We start from the raw sequence: 21,952 nt of genomic DNA on the forward strand, positions 1-21,952 counted from the left end.
TTCCGGAAAGGCCAACCTTAAATGTACAGAACTCCATCCTTTTCTTCCAAAGACTCTCAGGTTTCCTCATTCAGTAAAGATTATCCTGTAGGAGAAGGAGTGGCAGAATCTAGGGGCGGAGTTAAAAGAGGGATCAGCCTAGAATCCCTACGTAGACGCAAACGAAGTCCAAAGTCGCTTAAATTCCATGATTGTGGAAGAATATCTCTGCGATTTAGATGGGTGCGGGCTTTGAATTACGCAGCACGATTGAGAAGAAGATGAATGTACTCTAGTTACAAAGATTTCAGATTTTCAAAAATGAATTTTAAGAAATGAGTTCACTGCATGTCTTCTGGCCTTTGAACGGATTTCCTGCATGCACTACTATCAAGAAATTAGGAAGTCTGAAGTCCATGTTCCTTTTATAAACTCCATAAGGTAAAGGTAAAGGTTCCCCTCGTACATATGTGCTAGTCGTTCCCAACTCTAGGGGGCGGTGCTCATCTCCGTTTCAAAGCCAAAGAGTCAGTGCTGTCTGAAGACGTCTCCGTGGTCATGTGGCCGGCATGACTCAACGCCAAAGGCACACAGAGCGCTGTTCCCTTCCCACCAAAGGTGGCTCCTATTTTTCTACTTGCATTTTTTACGTGCTTTCGAACTGCTAGGTTGGCAGAAGCTGGGACAAGTAACAGGAGCTCACCCCATTACGCAGCACTAGGGATTCGAACCACTGAACTGCCGACCTTTCGATCAACAAGCTCAGCGCCTTAGCCACTGAGCCACCGCATGACCGATTTTGGAGCCTACCGGCTCCTCTTTTCAAACTGTTGGTATGGATTTGCGCTCAGCTCAGGTTAAATCTCAGCACCTCAGTTAGCTCACCTTGCTTTCCATATCTCTGGGATGGGACCTAAATTTCTTGATGGAGGACACACCGTTCATGGATACTTCTGTGTGGTTTTATGAGATGCTTGTCTTCAGACTGGCTTCAGATATTTCACTTAGCCCTTATCTTGGTTGTTTCTGCTGGCAGAGAAGTGCTATTAAATTGCACCATCCGCAGGCATTCACTTGGAAAACATTTGGCAGGCAAAATTTCTAATAGTATTTCCTTTCTTTCCATTATTGAAATTAACTTGATAATACCACGTACGCATTTTCAAATATTAACTAATATTTCTGTGGAAATAGATTTGTTTTTAGATATGGCATCTTTAAGATATTTTAGATATCTTTTTTCTGGTGCTTGGTTTTTATGTCAGGTCCCTTGAGTTTAGGAACTTAGATAAACAAATGCAGCTAAGCATCTCTAAATAAATATACAAACGTCATTTTGTTCAAGAATCAAAGAAGCCCGTAGATTTGAGGGTCAGATGGCGCCCTCTAGTGGTCACACAGCAGCACAACAGCTTCAGAATGTGGTCCCCTACTAACAAAGTTTGTGTTTAATCAGAAATACTTTTTAACAAATCCGAAAGCGAATGGGTCTACGGCATTATGCGTCGATCTCATATGACCTCTTAAAGTTCCATAAAATAATTGTCCTTCCCCCAGGTTTGACAAGTGGAAATTTAAATAAAAATTAAAGGAAGAATAGTAATAGATAGGCGCAGATGCCTTTGGAGATATAATTATTATACTGCAGTTTTGTTAACTCTGGATTATTGACCAAGGCACAGCAGCCTGGATTCACTCAACCCAAAGCCAAATAAAGTACATTTTTCTCTAGCATGTGGCACACACTTATATGGTTTGTTATCAAAACACATCATTATATGTTGCATAAACTTGATATGGTTAGCCTATATTTGTGTATACTGTGCAAATTATCAACGTTGGTTCAACTGTTGAGACTATAGAAAGAGTGCAGAGAAGAGCAACCAAGATGCTTAGGGGACTGGAGGCTAAAACATATGAAGAACGGTTACAGGAACTGGGTATGTCCAGTTTAATGAAAAGAAGGACTGGGGTGACATGATAGCAGTGTTCCAATATCTCAAGGGCTGCCACAAAGAAGAGGGAGTCAAGCTATGCTCCAAAGCACCTGAGGGCAGGACAAGAAGCAATGGGTGGAAACTCATCAAGGAGAGAAGCAACCTAGAATTAAAGAGAAATTTCCTGACAGTTAGAACAATTAATCAGTAGAACAACTTGCCTCCAGAAGTTGTAAATGCTCCAGTTTTTAAGAAGATGTTGGATAACCATTTGTCTGAAGTGGTGTAGGGTTTCCTGTCTGGGCAGGGGGTTGGACTAGAAGACCTCCAAGGTCCCTTCCAACTCAGTTATTCTATTCTATTCTATTCTATTCTATTCTATTCTATTCTATTCTATTCTATTCTACTCTACTCTACTCTACTCTACTCTACTCTACTCTACTCTACTCTACTCTACTCTACTCTACTTTACTCTACTCTACCTACTCTGGATCAGTCTGAAAATACAATATGTCTAATCTCCACCCTGAGTTTACATACAAATTCACCGAGTGGGGAGAGTTCATACAACACAGAATGCCACCAGAAATGTAGACAATGCTTCTCATGCTTTGCAGGTTGTGTGTATAAAGCCACATCTTGGATTGGAACTGGTTGTGTGTTATTTGGCTCAGGATGTGTGAAGCCTCATCTGGTTCTCAACTTTCTGGATTGCTTGCCTTCTTGGTTGATGATCCCTTGCTACTCATCCTCACATTTTCTTCTGTCTGGCTTTAGCTTCAGCTGGGGAAGACCCTCCCTTTCCCTAACACAGTGACTGGCAGTTTGAGGTCTTGGATCATGATTATTTCATGGTTTACAATGATTTTTTTCTTTCAATACGTCTTTTTGTAATGCCAGACCTACTCTAAGCATTGCAGGAAGTTTAAATTGTAAGCCAAAGCTGTGGTGAGGTGCCATTTCCCCCACTATGAAGAAAACATGGCAAATCCCCACACTGCTTTTTCACTGCAGGCTGTGTCCCATGCACAACTATGGTTAACTGCATTGCAGTTTGCAGAACTGATCCATTTGGCTTTGGCCACATAAACCCAGGATAACTGAAGAGCCTTTAATCTATTTTATCTTGCAAACCTGACCTAGGAATCTAGGATAGGAGCTATGAAGACATAGACAGAAACGAAATATGATCAACCCGGTCAGTCCTAGAGGAGATCAACCCTGACTGCTCCTTAGAAGGCCAGATCCTGAAGATGAAACTCAAATCCTTTGGCCACCTAATGCGAAGGAAGGACTCCCTGGAGAAGAGCCTAATGCTGGGAACGATTGAGGGCAAAAGAAGAAGGGGACGGCAGAGAACGAGGCGGCTGGATGGAGTCACTGAAGCAGTCAGCATGAGTTTAAATGGACTGCAGAGGATGGTGGATGGTCCATGGGGTTGTGATGGGTCGGAGACGACTTCGCAACTAACAACAACAAAATATGTCTAATCTAAGGAACAGAAGTGTTAGAGGTGACATGATAGCAGTCTTCCAATATTTGAAGGGCTGCCCCAGAGAAGAGGGAAACAACCTATTCTCCAAAGCACTAGATGGAAACTTATCCAGGAGATATCCAATGTCGAGTTAAGGAGAAATTTCCTGACGAAGGAAACAATTAATCAATGAAACAGCTTGCCTCCAAAAGTTATGGCTGCTCCATCACTAGAAGTTTTCAAGGAGGCATTTGTCCAGAATGGTACAGGGTCTCCTGCTTGGGCAGGGGATTGGACTAGAAGACACCCCCCCCTTCCCACTCTGTTATTCTGTTAAAATACAATGGAGAGGAACTGTTTTGGTCAACTTGGAATTTGAGATGAAATGCATACATGTAGCCACAGGATGGCACTGTTCCTCCACAGAAAGAATCCAGACTGGAGCCCAAATAATAAGCTGTGTACATTTAGTGTCTAGGTAGAACTGAGCAGATGCATGGATAATGAAAGCTTAAAGCTATAGTATAAGGGTGATCTACTGACACCTTTGGCGCAATACTACTCTCTCTACTGCTTTATAGAGAGTGGAGAAATTTTGCCCAAAAAATTGGGAAGCAAAGGATCTCAGCAGGATCTGCAAAAAATAGGAAACCTGCTAGTTGGAACACTGGGCCCTATCTAACAAAATGAAATTCAATGTAGAGAAAAGTAAAGCCTTACACTTAGGTAAGAAAAACCAAAAGCACACATATAAAACTGGGGGAAACCAGGCTTAATAGCAGTGACTGTAAGAGAGATCTTGGAGTCCTAGTGGACAATCAGCTAAATATGAGCCAGTGGTGTGCAGCGGCAGCTAAAAAAAGCCAATGCAATCCTAAATTCCATTAACAGAGGGATGCAATCAAGATCAAGTGAGGTACTAATACTTACTTACTTATTTATTTATTTATTTATTTATTTATTTATTTGGTCAATTTATATGCCGCCCTCCCCCTCAGGGCGGCTTACAATGCACTTATAGCAATAGCCTTCGTTCTTTTGTATATAGCTGCTTATTAGGGCTTTTGGCCCCCCATAAGCGGTGTTTCTACAAAATCAGCTTATTGCCCCCCACAATCCAAGTCCTCAATTTACCTACCTCGGAAAGATGGAAGGCTGAGTCAACTTTGAGCCTGGTGAGATTTGAACTCGCACGAATTGCAGGCAGCTGGCAGCTAAGTGCTACATAACAGCACTTAGTCCGCTGCACCACCAAGGCTCTTATCTTAATACCACTCTATAAAGCCCTAGTAAGGCCACACTTAGAGTACTGCATCCAGTTTTGGTCACCACACTATCAAAAAGATGTTGAAACTCTAGAAAAACGGCAGAGAAGAGCAACCAGGATGATTAGGGGACTGGAGATTAAAACATATAAAGAATGGTTACATGAACTGGGCATGGCTAGTCTAGTGAAGAGAGGGGCTGCCCCAGAGAGGAGGGGCTCAAGCTCTTTTCCAAAGCATCTGAAAGCTAGACAAGGAATAATGGATGGAAACTGACCAAGGAGAGATTCAACCTAGAAACAAGGAGGAACTTTCTGACACTGAGAGCAATCAACCCATGGAACAGAACTTGCCTTCAGAAGTTGTGGGAGCTTCATCACTGGAGGCTTTCAAGAAAAGATTGTACTGCCATTTGTCAGAAATGGTGTAGGGTCTCCTGCTTAGGCGGGGGGTTGGACTAGATGACCTATAAGGTCCCTTCCACCTCTGTTAATCTCTTAGTTGTTACACGGATAAACATAGCATTCCCCTTCTCTGCCTTACATCTATCGCCTTCTTTTCTGTTTTTCTTTTCAGCTTCTTCTATTTTTTTTCTTTGTATGGCTTTATAATTTTGACTGCTTTAAATATGCATTGATTACCTGATTATATGGGGGGGGGGATAATGATGATGAAAACTTAAGAAACACTGTGCTAAAAAAAAAAGAAAGAAATAAAGATATCGGTCTGCCTTTGGAAGCAAATAAACGATTGGCTCTTCTCCTTTTTTTTTTTTTTTTTAATTTGATTTATATGCCGCCCTTCTCCGAAGACTCAGGGCGGCTTACAATGTGCTCAGCAATAGCCTTCATCCTTTTTGTATATATTTATACAAAGTCAGCTTATTGCCCCCACAACTGGGTCCTCATTTCACCTACCTTAGAAAGGATGGAAGGCTGAGTCAACCTTGAGCCTTGGCGAGATTCGAACCCTGCAGTAATTGCAGGCAGCTGGTCTTAATAAGCTTAATAACAGGGTGCCTTAAACCCCTGTACTACCAAGGCTCTTTTCTCCTTGCAGAGGACTTAAAGCATCTCGGCTGAGCAAGAGTTAAAGAAGGAAGTACCCAGCTTTGCTGTAATACAAGAAAGGCAGAGAGCAGCAACCGGAAACCTCCGAATGCACCGAGGCTGGCTCACCTATCAGAGCACGGTAACCGTTCTGACCGCAGAGAAGCGCTGAGTCATGGAAGAGTTGGCGTTTCAGGACCTTGGACAGCTCCTGTGGTTTCTCATGGGCCTGGAGCATAATGGCGATCCGCCTTAGAAAAGACCTTGTAATTCTTTTTTCTTTCTTTAAAAAAAATATATATTTTTATTATTCATTTTCCTTTATTCTACATCACATTTCCAGTTTTGCAACAGCAGGTGTACTGGCTGTATCAAGTCCTTTTTAGATATGCGTAGTATTATACGCCCTGATCATAACCAATATTCTCACAGTCACACAGCCTAGTCTCTTTTCAATACATGATATTGTATGTCATAGTTATATCCATTATTCTCGTAGTTATACCATAACGCTCCATACATTTATTGCTCTGTACGTTTTTTTTTTTTAATTTGATTTATATGCCGCCCTTCTCCGGAGACTCAGGGCGGCTTACAATGTGTTAAGCAATAGCCTTCATTCTTTTGTATATTTTATACAAAGTCAGCTTATTGCCCCCACAAACTGGGTCCTCATTTCACCTACCTTAGAAAGGATGGAAGGCTGAGTCAACCTTGAGCCTTGGAGAGATTCGAACCTGCAGAAATTGCAGGCAGCTGTGTTAATGACAGGGTGCACTAAACCATTGTACTATCAAGGCTCAAGTTTTAATCTATAGTCACATACAATCCAATATTAGTATTGCTTACTGTATATGTTCTTATACAGGGGTGGGTTCTACTTACTTTTACTACCAGTTTGCAACGGGGCCGCTCGTGCACGTACATGTGCAGAAGCGTTCTGATGATGTCGGGGTCGGTGGGTGGAGCCTCCTGCCGGTTTTACTACCAGTTCTATAGAACCGGTGCGAACCTGGGGCGGTGCTCATCTCCGTTTCAAAGCCGAAGAGCCAGCGCTCTCCGAAGACGTCTCCGTGGTCCTGTGGTCAGCATGACTCAATGCCAAAGGCGCACGGAACGCTGTTACCTTCCCACCAAAGGTGGTCCCTATTTTTCTACTTGCATTTTTTTATGTGTTTTCGAACTGCTAGGTAGGCAGAAGCTGGGACAAGTAATGGGAACTCACTCTGTTATGTGGTGCTAGGGATTCGAACCGCTGAACTGCCAACCTTTCGATCGACAAGGTCAGCGTTTTAGCCACTGAGCCACCACGTCCCTCTTCTGACACAGTATCTATATACCTGTATTTATTTACCTTGTACTTCTTGAGTCTTAAGAGCTAAGCTGTGCTAGAGTCTTGCTCCAGATGTCTTTTTATTTTTTTACTGCTTTTCATTCATGTAATTATTTTAATATTTTATTTTATTTTTATTTTTTTATAAATAGCTGAAGGTGGTAAGCATACATAATATTCTTTCCTCCTTCCATTTTCCCTACAAGAAGACGAGTTGGGCTGAGAGAAGTGACTGGCTTTTCGTGCCTAAACTGGAACTAGAATTCACTGTCTCCTGTTGATTGACCCAAAGTCACCCAATTGGCTTTCATACCTAAGGCGGAACTAGAATTCACTGTCTCCTGCTGATTGGCCCAAAGTCACTCAATTGACTTTCATATCTAAGGTGGAACTAGAATTCACTGTCTCCTGCTGATTGGCTCAAAGTCACCCAATTGGCTTTCATACTTAAAGTGAAACTAGAATTCACTGTCTCCTGTTGATTGGCCCAAAGTCACTCAATTGACTTTCATATCTAAGGTGGAACTAGAATTCACTGTCTCCTGCTGATTGGCTCAAAGTCACCCAATTGGCTTTCATATTTAAAGTAAAACTAGAATTCACTGTCTCCTGCTGATTGGCTCAAAGTCACCCAATTGGCTTTCATACCTAAGGTGAAACTAGAACTCACTGTCTCCTGTTGATTGGTTAAAGATACCCAATTGGCTTTCATGCCTAAAATGGGACTAGAACTCACCATCTCCTGGTTTCTAGCCTGATGCCTTAACCCCTAGACCCAACTGGCTGTCTCTTGTGGTTGAACTAGGATCCCCAGCAATTCTCATCACGAGCTGCATTAGCCAGGGGTGTTGTGAGTTGTGTTTCTAGATCATTTGGAGAGCTAAAAGTTCTCCGTCCCTCCAGGCATGAATTTCTAGACCTTCTCTCCCTCATTTCTCAACCAGCCTTCGTCTTGTGTATTACTTATTATTATTATTATTATTATTATTATTATTATTATTATTATTATTATTATTATTTAATCTTTGGTGAGATTCACAGCCTTTGAGGCTGGTTAATAGCTCAGCAGCTCGAGTCCTAACCAAGGACCTAGGAACTGTTAAGGTATCGTCGGAGGATGTAAGCTGTTCCGAGTAAGGTGGTTTTTTGTAGAGTCAAAATGTTCAAGTCCTGTTAATTTACATCGCATTGTAAAGGCCTGGCAAATTCTGGTGTTGAAGCAGGTGGTTTTGTTGTTGTTGTTGTTGTTGTTTTGTTTTTGTTTTGTTTTTTTATCTTGATCGGTTCGTTTCTCTCTCTCTCTCTCTCTCTCTCTCTCCTGTTGATGCTGCAACGGCAACAAGCCTCATACGTTTAGGCGACATGGGATTTTTAAGTCCTTTATAAACCAAGACAGCTTTGGGCCTTCTTTAAATATTTATACAACAGATGGCAAAAGAACACATATCCTGAAAACAGCCTGTCTTGAGGAGTGTTTTTGCAAGAGTGTTAAAGGGGAAACAGGTTCCTTAATGCAACTACAGATAAATCTGATCCACTGGTAAACAGATCAGTCCTTCATCTGTCTAGCATGAAACAGTACGGGGGGAAAATATTTCCATCTTGAAAGCCTGCATATCGGGGGTGAAATCCAGCAGGATCTGACAGGTTCTGGCGAACCGGTAGCGGAAATTTGGAGTAGTTTGGAGAACTGGCAAATACCACCTCTGGCTGGCCCCAGAGTGGGGTGGGAATGGAGATTTTGCAATATCCTTCCCCCAAGAGTGGGGTGGGAATGGAGATTTTGCAGTAACCTTCCCCTGCCACACCCACCAAGCCACACCCACAGAACTGGTAGTAAAAGAAATTGGATTTCACCACTGCTGCATATCCATTGCCAGTCAGTATTGGCTTAATGGGTAGATATATTCAGATTCTGACTCAATAGAACCGTGATGGCGAACCAATGGCACATGTGCCGGAAGTGGTACACAAAACCATTTTTCCAGGCACGCAAGCTGTCGCCCAACTCACCTGCAGCTGCACATGCGTGCGCATCTCAGCTGGTGTTTGGGCCTTCTGCACATGTGCATGCATTTCTGCATGCATGCAAGAGTACTGGTGCGCAGTGCATGCATGCGCAGATGGTGTTCACATGTGTGCATTGCGTGCGTGACAACCACGTGCACAATGCATGGTGGGGGATGCACAAAAGTTGTTGGTGTGGCATGATGGGGGGTGCACAGATGGTGCAGTTGTGCGCAAAGCGCATGTGGCAGGAGGCACGCAGTAGCGCGGATGGTATGTGTGTGCACAAAGCGTGCGAAGCACATACCTGTTTGGTAGGGTTAGGGTTAGGGTTAGGGTTAGGGTTAGGGTTAGGGTTAGGGTTAGGGTTAGGGTTAGGGTTAGGGTTAGGGTTAGGGTTAGGGTTAGGGTTAGGGTTAGGAAGGGAAGGGAAGGGAAGGGAAGAGAGGAGAGGAGAGGAGAGGAGTGGAGAGAAGAGATAATAGAATGGAATGGAATGGAATGGAATGGAATGGAATGGAATGGAACGGAACGGAACAGAATAGAATAGAATAGAATAGAATAGAATAGAATAGAATAGAATAGAATAGAATAGAATAACTTTATTGTCACTTTGGATGTGCAGTAATTGGCATACATTAGAATGAAATTTTAAAATGAAGAGAAGACAATAGGAAGAGAGAAGAGAAGAGAAGAGAGAAGAGAAAAGAGAAAGAGAGAAGAGAGAAGAGGAGAAGAGAAAGAGAGAAGAGAAGAGAAAGAGAAAGAGAGAAGAGAAGAGAGAAGAGAAGAGAAAGAGAAGAGAAGAGGGAAGAGAAGAGAAAGAGAGAAGAGAAGAGAAGAGAGAAGAGAAGAGAAGAGAAAGAGAAGAGAAAGAGAGAAGAGAAGAGAAGAGAAGAGAAAGAGAGAAGAGAAGAGAGAGAGAGAAGAGAAGAGAAGAGAAGAGAAGAGAGAAGCGAATAGGAAGAGAGAAGAGAAGAGAAGGGAGAAAAGAGAGAAGAGAGAAGAGAAGAGAAGAGAAGAGAAGAGAAGAGAAGAGAAGAGAAGAGAAGAGAAGAGAAGAGAAAAGAAGTGAGCTGAGCGCAGCTCCTCTCCTCTCCTCTCCACCCTTCCCTTCCTTTAATCCCTTTCATCCTTTTCCACCCAACCTTCCGGCGACGAGCGCCCGCTTTGATCTCTTTTCCCCACCTCCCCCGCGCGCCCCCGAGAGGGTTTTCCCAGGGCGGGCGGGCGGGGGCGCGCTCCGTCCTCGCCCTCCTCCCGGGCTTCCCTCGCGCGCCGCGCGCCCCCGCTCTTTTCCTCCTCCTCCTCCTCCTCCTCCTTCTTCCACGAGAGCGCGCGCGCCGGGCCGCTGGCCAGCTCGCCTGCCTGCCTGCCTCCCTGCCTGCCTGCCTGCGGCGCGGTGGCCGCAAAGAGGCTTCCCTTCTCCGTTGCTGCTGCTGCTGTTGGTGTTGCTTCCTTCCTGGAGCGGCGCGGGGAGAGGAGGAGGGCGAGATCCGAAAGGCAGGCGGGCCCGGCCGGGTCGTAGTAGCCCTCCTTGATCCCTCCCTCCATCCCTCCCTTCCTCCTCCTCCTCTTTCTCTTTCTCTCTCTCTCTCTCTCTGCGCACAGGAGGAGCGGAGCAAGGCAGGGAGCCCTGCCCGGCTGCTGCCTGCCTGGTTGCCTGCTTGGTTGACCGCCTGCCTGCCTGCCTTGCAAGCGAGCGAGCGAGCGAGGCCGGCCGCGATGCATCTGCACCAGGTGCTCACCGGCGCCGTCAACCCGGGCGACAACTGCTACTCGGTGGGCAGCCTGGACGACACCCCGTTCACGGTAAGGGCGCGGGGAGGGGACGAGGCGAGGCCGGCCAGGAGGAGGAGGAGGAGGAGGAGGAGGAGGGGAAGGGAAGATGCCCAAGAGATTGATGATTAACCGATTAATCGCTTGGAGAGGAGGGGAGGGGGTGGCTGGTGGGGGGGGGACTCCTTTGCAGCTCTCCTGCGCCCCGGCTTTCTTTGCAAGGCTGCGCTTCCGAGGCCGGGTAGCGTTGATGCACCAAGCGGCAGCATCCCCAGCAGCATCCCTCCCCCGAGGTCCGGGAATTGGAGAGAGAGAGAGAGAATTGGAGGAGGATGGAGAAGGTGCTGGACCAGTTTTCTTCGCCTGCCCTCCCCTCCCTGGGACACACGGAGTATATACACCCTTATGGCCAATGTGGACATCTGCGCAGGCGTGTGTGTGTGTGTGTGTGCGGGATGGGGGGGGAGGGAGATGGGGGGATTGAGAAAAATGTTGCCTGCGTAGGGGGGGGGAGATGCGCGCCTGCCTGGGTGCGCTGGGGTGCCTGTGTCAAAATAGGTGCACACCCCAGAGTCTTTGTGTACAAGTGGAGTAAATTGTAACAAAACAAAACAAAACAAAACAAAGCAAAAGTACCTTGTATGTCAAGAGAATTGGCCTTCTGGGGATGAAGAGTCTCCTTCCCTTTCTCTTATTGCGGATCAAGGGGAGGTCAGTGTGTGGTATGCAAGAGGAAAATTGTACATGGGTGTGTTTTTTAGGTGGGAGAAGTCGGGGGGGTGCAAACGGGTGCGCAGTCTCTTCTCGTGCCTGTACATGCCTATAATATATATATATTACATACATACATACATACATGTATGTATGTATGTATTTCTCTTTAGCCTTTTTAGTATTTCTCTTTAGCCTCTCTATTTCTCTTTAGCCTCTCTTTAGTATTTCTCTTTAGCCAGGTTCTTCCTACGTAAACCAAGATTTCCTACGTAAACCAAGATTTTTATGCAGGCCTAGTTCAGTGAAATCACAATCCACTAGTTTCTCAGCTTTTTTTCAGGCAGCCAGGAAGCACCCTGCTGCCCATTGGGAGACTAAGGAGACTCTTTTTTCAGGCAGCAGGGTGCTTGCTGGCTGCCTGAAAAAAGCCTAGAAACTAGTGGATTGTGATTTCACTGAACTAGGCCTGCATAAAAATCTTGGTTTACGTAGGAAGAACCTGGCTAAAGAAAAATACACACAAAGGCCTACGAAAAGGAAAGAACTCCGGGACTTAAGATTTTAAAATTTTAAAAGAATTAAAATTTTATTTTACTAAGCTTTCGTCAGCCATCTGCTGATATCGTCAGAGTATTAAACTATTACAGAGATCTCTGCCTTTATATGCCATTAATCAATTTAGCCCTTGCGCGTGTAATAGGCCCTTCCATATTAAGGGATAGATAGATGATAGATAGATAGATAGATAGATAGATAGATAGATAGATAGATAGATAGATAGATGATAGACAGACAGACAGACAGACAGACAGACAGACAGACAGACAGACAGACAGACAGACAGACAGACAGACAGACAGACAGACCGACCGACCGACCTTAATATGTTGGGGGCAAGAGAGAGAAAATGCACACCGATATATTTGTAAACAACACAAACTATATCCATACATTCGCTCTACAGAAAGCATGGTTAAATTTTTCCCATCCCAAGATCATAGATCATAGAATCCACAGGCTGGAAGGGACCTTCGAGGTCTTCTAGTCCAACCCCCTGCCCATCCTTGCAGACATCCCTGAAGGTCCCACCAAAGATCATGGAATCCTAAAGCTGGAAGGAGCCTTGGAGATCTTCTAGTCCAGCCCCCGCCACCCATCCCGTTGGAAGTCTCAGAGATTTACCCTGAATGTGCTTTTGTGTTTTATGTGGGTTTTGGGGAGGTGGGGGGGGTAGATGGGGTGATCTGAAGAAAGGTTTTGCTTTACTGGGTAACTCAGGAAAAGGTGGGGGAATTATTTGGGAAGGGGACAAAAACTGGGTGGGATGACAAGATAACAAAAGTTGCCCAATGCCCAAAAAATAATAATAAATAAACTCTGTTCTGTTGGAAATCTGCACATGGTCGTTTTGAAAAGACTAGGCCGAATGGGTGTCAGGCCTAGAGATGGTGGCTTCTGGTAGTATGTGTGTCTTGTGATTTCTCCCCCCCCCCCACTCCAAACAGGAATCGCTATCTTTAGATAAGGAAAGGTAAATATTTCTGAAGATTGAGAAGGAGTCCTGACGGACACTTCTTTGTGGGCCAAATTTGCATAGAGCAGATAAGATGGGATTTCCAGTTTTCAAAACCTATTGGCCAAGAGGCATTGAGGTTAGTGAGAGCAGAAACCAGATAGTGCTAGGTTTATTTATTCGGTTGGTTTGTTAGTTTGTATTCTGCCCTTATTATTTTTACCCATAACTCAAGGCAGTGAAGATACCCAACCCAACAATTCTTCCTATCGCCAACAGCAACCCTACTCCAAGGTGGCTTGGACCAAGAGAAAATGAGTGGCCCAAAGTCACCCAACTGGCTTTCATGGCTTGACCAGGACTAGAACTCACTGCCTCCTGGTGATTTGCCCAAAGTCACCCAATCAGCTTTCATGCCTAAGGCAGGACTAAAACTCACCATCTCCTGATGATGGGCCCAAACTCACCCAGTTGCCTTTCATGTCTAAAGCGGGACTAGAACTCACCATCTGCTGGTGATGGACCCAAAGTCACCCAGCTGGCTTTCATGGCTTGACCAAGACTAGAACTCACTGTCTCCTGGTGATTTGCCCAAAGTCACTCAACCAGCTTTCATGCCTAAGGCAGGAGTAGAGCTCACCATCTCCTGGTGATGGGCCCAAAGTCACCCAGTTGGCTTTCATGGGTAAGGTGGGACTAGAACTCACAGTCTCCCACTTTCTAGCCTGGTGCCTTAACCATGAGACCAAACTCGATTGGGTTCCCTTGATTCAGAGATGTTAACTTACAGGGCCTTCTCTGTATGTGTTTCTAATGCAACAACGACCCTAAGATACATATGCTGAATGGTTATGACACCTAGCTAACCTTGGTTGTTTTCAATGCTAAGCAGGCTCAGGCTTGGTTAGTGCTTGGATGGGGACCATACGAAATATCCTGGGCTGTAGCTAGATTGAAAAAAAAAGAAACAAATTTAGGCAAATGACAGATCATTTTGTTGTATTGTTGCCAAGATTGTAAGGAGACAGGTCCATGTTGAGCTCAACTGGAAAAAGATACGACAATTGCGGCAGGATTATTATATACTTAAAAGTTTCACATTACCCACAATAGAGGAATGGTAGGTGAAGATGAAGGAACTTGCTGAGGTAGTTAAATTGGCTTCCTTGATTAGAGCAAAGGCAATATTTACAGTTATGACTGTCCGGAAACCTTTTATAGACATTTTGCACACAACAGAACAAAAATGCCCTTGTGGATTTTGATGATTAGGAAGAAAAAATTGACAATAGAAGAAAATGAACCTTTTTTGCAATCATACAAGAAGAGACAACTTTTTAGATTTTATTTATATTTGCTGGAAAGGAAACCAGAAGGTTCTTCCTTCTATTTAGGTTTTGTTTCTGCACTTTTGTGGTTTTTCTTTTCTTTTCTTTTCTTTTCTTCATCCTGTGTTAGTTTGCCTTGATTTTTATGATCTCTTTAAAACTTTTAATAACATTTCACATTTTAAAAAGCGGGAAAAGATAACGTGCACCCACACCAATCAAAATATTACGGCGTTTTCCTATATGTACTGACATTCTGTTGCTTTTAAATCCTGCCTAAAATGCAGCTTTGTTTTGTTTTAATCTCTCTGGTGTTTACTGGAGTTTTTATTCTGAGTTGCTGTGAGAACTTTTCGCTGAAGGAGAAAATAGGGCCTTTGAGAAATAATCAAATGTGTAACTTCTGATCCTTCATTTAATAACAGGATTCTAGGAGAATAGGAAGGGTTTTATTTATTTATTGAAGAAACGGCTTAATTCTGGTTGTATAAAAAGTTTTTGGCTTCTTTCCTAATGAAGCTATTCGGTTGCAAGCGTCTTCTCAAATGTCTCTTTTCTTTGGCTGTGGATAAGCTGTTTCTGTGTGATATAAAATGGGGTATTAATATTCCTTTCTAAAAACGAATGAAAAGGAAGGCAAAGCCCACCCTGAACAACTTCCCAACAAGCCCCATTTCTAAGTATTTACCAGTTAGAAGTTATACCAATAAGAGCAGCCTTTAGTATAGTGTTTTTCCATTTCAGGAAATTTTAAGATATGTGGATTTCAACTCCCAGAATTCCCCAACAAGCATACAGGCTGGGGAATTCTGGGAGTTGAAGTCCATACATCTTAAACTTCCTGAACTTAAGAAACACAACCTCCAAGGGGTGAAACAGGACTATCTTGATGTAGAAAGGCTCTACTACCTGTTGTCCAAACTATGCAGAATATAGTTTTCATTGCTGAGTCAACCTGAGGGCCTGTTGATTCGTGTTTTTAGGATTTCAGGAGAGCGATGTCTTTAAGAATCATTCAAGAAAGCCACGGCCATAATCTTTTGGACAGAAAAGAAACAAATTACAAATTCTTTCTCCTTTTTTTTTTTTTTTTTTTTGCTGCTATGCAGTTCTCCTGACTTCTGAGGACACCGGAGGTCCACTACCAAGTTGGACATTCCTTGGCCACTTGTGCCAGCCACTTGTGCCAACTTCTCTCTCCCTCTCCCTCTCTCCCTCTCCCTCCCTCCCATCCTCCCTCCCTCCCTCTCTCTCTCTCTCTCTCTTTTCTTGCTGGCATGAATGCTTTCCCACATTTTTATCAGATCAAAATTTGTAGACTCCGTTGCAGCTCCAGATGGTGGATGTGATGACGATTTGCAAACAGCCGGCCAGGAACTGTGGGAGATGAGACATCAATTGCATCTCATCTCTTATTCTTAGCCTCAGTGTCATAGGTTCATGAGACATCTTGGTTGAAGAACAGGAGGTGGTCTTAGGACATGGTCAGAAAGTGTAAAGCTAATTATGACACCGATACAATCTGTTGAGCCGGAAAGGATAATGCTATTTATCAAGGTCTTTGGGTGGCTGTTCTCTTTCAGTAATATTTTATATATTTTTGCGGGATTTGCTTTCATGGGTTTGATAGCAATTATTATTTCTGGACAACGCACCATTTCTAGCAACAGAAATCAGATCTTCTGACGCTACTGTATATAATGCCTTGGTAAGGCCACACTTGGAATATTGCATTCAGTTTTGGTCGCCACAATGTAAAAAGATGTCGAGACTCTAGAAAGAGTGCAGAGAAGAGCAACAAAGACGATTAGGGGACTGGAGGCTGAAACATACGAAGAATGGTTGAAGGAATTGGGTATGTCTAGTTTAATGAGAAGGACTAGGACTAATGAGACATGATAGCAGTGTTCCAATATCTCAGGGGTTGCCACAAAGAAGAGGGAGTCAAACTAGTCTCTAAAACACCTGAGGGTAGAACAAGAAGCAATGGGTGGAAACTAATCAAGGAGAGAAGCAATTTAGAACTAAGGAGAAATTTCCTGACAGTGAGAACAATTAATAAGTGGAACAACTTGCCTGCAGAAGTTGTGAATGCTCCAACACTGGAAGTTTTTAAGATGTTGGATAACCATTTGTCTGAAGTGGTGTAGGGTTTACTGTCTGGGCTGGGGGTTGGGCTAGAAGACCTCCAAGGACCCTTCCAACTCTGTTATTCTATTCTATTCTGTTCTACTAGCCTACATTTTTAAATTTTATCCTGGGCTACAGGTCAGAATGCACAAGGTATTAAAATAAAGAGATGTAGAGCACACATGCTACTCAACTTGGTTTCTTCTAAAGGTGATGGGCATCAGTTCCATCAATGATGACCTAGCATTAACCCCCGTGATCTACAAATGTATTGATTTTAATGCCCTAGTGTTTGTCACAAGCCAGAATGACATTGGAACGACAGCCAAAATTACATCACTACACAAATAACATTGGTAGTACGGCTGATGCAAGCATGTAAGTCAGATCATCTGCAAAATGAAGTCATGCTTTATTTTAAATATATATATATATATATTGTGTATCCCATCTTTATTTTCTTTTTTTCATGAATAACTCAAGGCAGTGAACATACCTAATATTCCTTCCTCCTCCTATTCTCCCTACCCCAACAATCCCTTCAGGTGAGTTGGACTCAGAGAGTTAAGTGACCAGCCCAAGGTCACCCAGCTAGTTTTTCATGTCTTAGGTGGGACTAGAACTCACAGTCTCCCAGTTTCTAGCTAATGCCTTAACTACCAAGTTAAACTGGCTCTATTTCCCACACTCATGCCAGAATAGTAGTTCCCAACTTGTGGAACTTGTTTGAACCCTACATACGGTTGATGATATCTCTAGGAACATGTTTCATTGAGAACATTGGATGGCCTAGTTTAGTGATGGCTAACCTTTTTGCCGTTGTGTGACAAAAGGGGGAGGAGTAATGGGGGGGATTGCACATGTGCATTCCCACACCCATAACTCAATGCACCCCGTCCCCCTACGCATGCGCCCGTGACACACACCCCCCCCGCTCTCCCCTCACTTTTGGCACGTGATAGCACGGTAGGCCCATTTTTTTGCCCTCCCCAGGCTCCAGAGCCTTTCTAGGAGCCTGGGGAGGGCGAAAACAGCCTTCCCCATTCCCCTGGAGGCCCAGAAACAGCCCGTTTCCTGACTTCCGGTGGGCCCGAAAATCAGTTGGCCAGCATGCACATGCGTGCTAGATTGAGGTAGGGCAACGCTCGTGTGCCCACAGATATGGCTCCGTGTGCCACCTGTGACACCCGTGCCATAAGTTCACCATCACGGGCCTAGTTCTTTGGAGAAGCACGTTCGTATTTTCATATAAAGTCTATATACAGCAGGGGTGGGTTCTACTTACCTTTACTACCGGTTTGCAACAGGGCCACACGCACGTGTCTGCTTCACTCATGCGCGCACGTGCTCTTCTGCGCAAGCGCAAAAGCGTTTTGATGACGTCAGGGTCAGTGGGCGGAGCCTCCTGCCGGTTTTACTACCGGTTCTATAGAACCGGTGCGAACCGGGGGCAACCCACCACTGATATACAGTCATTGAATTTGGATCTGGCCAACAAAGTGTCACTCAAAACTGGAAGAGATGGTCCTGTAACATGGCCTAATTTGCATGAAAATTGCTGGTGAACTTCAGAAGTCACTCAAGTTGGCCAAGTCCTTTGAAAACTAGTCTGGGCACAATCCTGGAATATCTGAATAATTAAATCCATGGCAACTAAAGAGCCGTACAAAGACCTTAAGAGAAGCCAGCAGCTTAACTCCTATTAAGTAAACTTTCTTTTCTTGTTTTCTTTGTTGCTTGTAAGTTTTAGTTTTCTTTTCTACTAGGTTCTTCTTCTTCCTACAGGTAGTCCTCGACTTACAACAGTTCATTTAGTGACCATTCAAAGTTAACAACGGCACTGGAAAAAAGTGACTTATGACCGTTTTTCACAGTTACGTCCTTGGAGGCATCTTCTTGATCAAAATTGAGACACTTGGCGACTGGTTCATAGTTACGACCGTTGCTGTGTCCTGGGGTCATGTGATCGTCTTTTGCGACCTCCTGGCAAACAAAATCAATGGGGAAAGCTAGTTTCACTTAAAAACCGAGTGACTAACTTATCAGCTGTGGTGGTTCACTTAACAGCTGCGGCAAGAAAGGTTATAAAACAGGGCAAAAACGCACTTAACAAACGCCTCGCTTAACAGCAGAAATTTGGGGCTCAGTTGTCGTAAGTCGGGGACTACATGTACTCTTCTCAGATCTAGTTGTAGACATCCACTTCACTCCATCTATTCTCACCTGTCATTCCTTTGTGAGCCCGGAGATAATGGAAAGCAGGGACAGAAATAGACGCCAGTTAACCATTCACCTTGGTGTAGCTGCCAAGTCAATGCCCTGCTTTGTAAAGTGGGGTGTCTGTGTGTGTGTTATTTGCTAAACTGTTTGAAGGCAGCCAGAGATCACTTGCAATTCTATTTGCTTCCAACTGGTTTATCGGCGTTATAATTTTGTTGGTCGCGGCTAAGAAGCTGAGCTTGTCGATCAGAAAAGTCGGCAGTTTGGCGGTTCGAATCCCTAGCACCGCGTAACAGGGTGAGCTCCCATTACTTGTCCCAGCTTCTGCCAACCTAGCAGTTCAAAAGCACGTAAAAAATGCAAGTAGAAAAATAGGGACTGCCTTTGGTGGGAAGGTAACAGCGTTCCGTGCACCTTTGGCGTTAAGTCATGCCAGCCACATGACCACGGAGACGTCTTCAGACAGCACTGGCTCTGCGGTTTTGAAACGGAGATGAGCACCGCCCCCTAGAGTCGGGAACGGCTAGCACATATGTGCGAGGGGAACCTTTAATATCTGTTCTCTGCCTTGAATCCTACAAATCACTCCGGGATTGTTTACAAAGAGCAGAGTACGCCGTCAATGAGAATAGAAACAACGGATGGAAAAAGTATCTTATGTATTGAAAACAATAGCGATAATACTTTGGCTTCGGAACATCGATGGGTTTGGCATCTGAGAAACCTCCAAGGAAGCCTTACGTGCGTCTGGGACAAAGAGAGGATCTGGTGTCTGTATTATTCAAGACGTGGCCTCTTTGGGGCCTTGTATTTTATTTATAGCTATCCGTGATGCAGTTTAGACTTGGGAAATTGAAACTTCCCAGCAGAAAACAATTCATTTCAGTGTTGTGGCCAGGAAAACTGCACAGGTGTGAGACACTGGGAGTCAAGTCCAATTCAAAGTCACGTTTACTTCTGTTTTTTTTTTTCCCACATGCCATCCCTCTGCTAAACAACTAATTCCCACAACACTGCCAAACTATTTACTAAGGCTGTATTACTGTTATTCTTCTCATCCTTCCTATTACCTGTCTCCTCCCACTTATGACTGCAACCTTGTTGCTTGTATCTTTATGATTGATATTGTTTATTTAGTTTCCAAGTATGATTTGATTGCTTATTTAGGATCCTATGACTATCACTAAGTGTTGTACCATGTTTTCCCGAAACTAAGACCAGGTCTTATGTTAATTTTTACTCCAAAAGATGCATTAGGGCTTATTTTCTGGTGAGGTCTAATTTTTTTCCCTGCCTCGGAGGATCTTGCAAGTCATTCTGCTGTTTCTGGCAGCTTGCAAATTCCATCTCATTTTTCGACTGTAGGTAGCCGAGCAACTAAAACTGGCACTAAATCTGTGTGGGTGGTTATAAGGCTTTTGTACTTCAGGCTTCTGGAGAGCTGTTGGCAGTCTGCAGTTGGCTGCCTACTGCTATCGTGACGGTTGCAGAAACACGACTTGACTTTCCTCACTGCTTCTGTTTTTATGATAAACACCTTTAAGTTTCTTTTCCTACCACCCCTGCCCGCCCCCGAACCTTTCTCCAAAACGTATTAGCGGTCTCGCTATTAAAAATGCAAAGAACATATGAAGAAGGAACGTGATACTTCGCGAATCCTTAGGACTTCCTGCAACTATGCAAATGTTTTGACTTTTTTTAAAACTCTTTTTTTTTTTAATTAGCTTCGCATATGATGCTTTCACCTCCATGCTTTGGTAAATGTATTAGAGGTTCTAATTCCCAAATCTGATTGTCTTTAAGGTGATTTTGGCTCATCCTAAACCAAGGGTTTAGGATAGGCCCATTTCCGGACTTCCAGTAGACCCGTTTTTTGCCCTCCCAGAGCCTCCGTGCGTGCCCTGCACTTACCTGGCATCCAAAATGGGCCGGATAGAGACTCCTGGGAGGAGAGGGGAGAGGTGGCCAAGGTCAGCCAGTCCTTGGAAAAACCGGTTCGGCGAACCAGATTAAAATTAACATCCGGTTCTCCTGAACTGGTTGAATCCCACCCCTGCCTGGAGGTGTGAAAAAGCAACAGCATTCTTGGTGCATCTAATATTTAAGAGCCTTACGAGGAACTAAATTAAATTTATCCCCTTCTCTTTCTAGGTCCTTCACAAGCAAATATAGACAAGAAGTTTCTTTCCCTCTTCCTTTGTGTATTTCTTATAGGCTTATGGCTCTGGGTGCGATATTGTCATCTTGGCCAACGACTTCGAATGCGTGCAAATTATTCCCGGTGCTAAGCATGGAAACATCCAGGTCAGCTGTGTGGAATGTTCCCAGGAAGGCAGGGTAAGAGATTTGAAACCTTGGGGTGTTGTACGGTTAAAAAGCAGCCCTGTTTTTTTTAAATACCGGAGGTTGAAACTTTCAATGAAAGTTGCATCCTCTTTAAAAAAGAAGATAATTCATTTCTGGTTGAATTGCTAAATATTTAGGGTCTGGGGATGTTTGTTTGTTTGTTTGTTTTTCAGTGTTGTATTGTGGGTTTAAACGCAGTTTCACTTTTTGCTTTTTTTCCTCTCTGCTCAGATTGCTGCCTCTTATGGAAACACTGTGTGTATTTTTGAGCCCCTGGGGATAAATTCTCATAAGAGAAATTGTGTACGTATTATCTGGTTTCTGTTGTCCTTTTTACCTTCTGCTGCTCATGGATTCTTGAATTTGCAATGTCGTTTTTAAGACCAGAATGACATATTTCACGGCGAACTCTTATGCTCAGTTCTTTTGGCCTGAAAAAATAATGCTTTCAAGACCCCAAAGTGCGTTTATTTAAGTTGGATTTTTCTCCAACTTCCCAGATACTTTTTTCCCCAACCAGGACTTTATATAAAATCTAAAACCATCTCATATGCTGGTTTGGAAGCAAAGCTGAGAAGTACAAGGGAAAATAGGTGGGAAGAAGTAGAATAAAGGGTCATGAGCCACGGTGGCGCAGTGGTTAGAGTGCAGAACTGCAGGCAACTTCTGCTGACTGCCGGCAGCCTGCAATTTGGCAGTTCAAATCTCATCAGGCTCAAAGTTGATTTCATCATTAAGAGAGAACTACTGCATACCTACATTATATGGATTTTACAGCCTCTAGGACAGTGACGGCAAACCTTTTCGGCACCATACAACAGCCACACGCACGAAGGAGAGCTGATTGTTGCGCATGCATGCGTTCCGGAAACCCAGAA

The 21,952-nt window shown here is 44.0% G+C and overlaps 1 protein-coding gene across 6 annotated transcripts in view; it reads left to right on the forward strand.

Annotated features, from left to right (window-relative positions):
* Positions 1-10,358: 10,358 nt before the first annotated feature.
* Positions 10,359-21,952, forward strand: part of DMXL2 (Dmx like 2) — a 73,637-nt gene continuing 62,043 nt past the window's right edge. For all 6 annotated transcript variants that reach the window (XM_034432683.3, XM_034432686.3, XM_034432685.3 and 3 more), the window contains exons 1-3: positions 10,359-10,856; positions 20,943-21,065; positions 21,306-21,377. In XM_034432683.3, the coding sequence (XP_034288574.2) occupies positions 10,770-10,856; positions 20,943-21,065; positions 21,306-21,377 (282 nt within the window). In that variant the 5' untranslated portion in view covers positions 10,359-10,769. The remainder of the gene's footprint in view (positions 10,857-20,942; positions 21,066-21,305; positions 21,378-21,952) is intronic.

The sequence above is a fragment of the Pantherophis guttatus genome, chromosome 13 (assembly GCF_059756535.1).
Source record: "Pantherophis guttatus breed Tessera chromosome 13, ASM5975653v1, whole genome shotgun sequence".
Lineage (NCBI taxonomy): Eukaryota > Metazoa > Chordata > Lepidosauria > Squamata > Colubridae > Pantherophis > Pantherophis guttatus.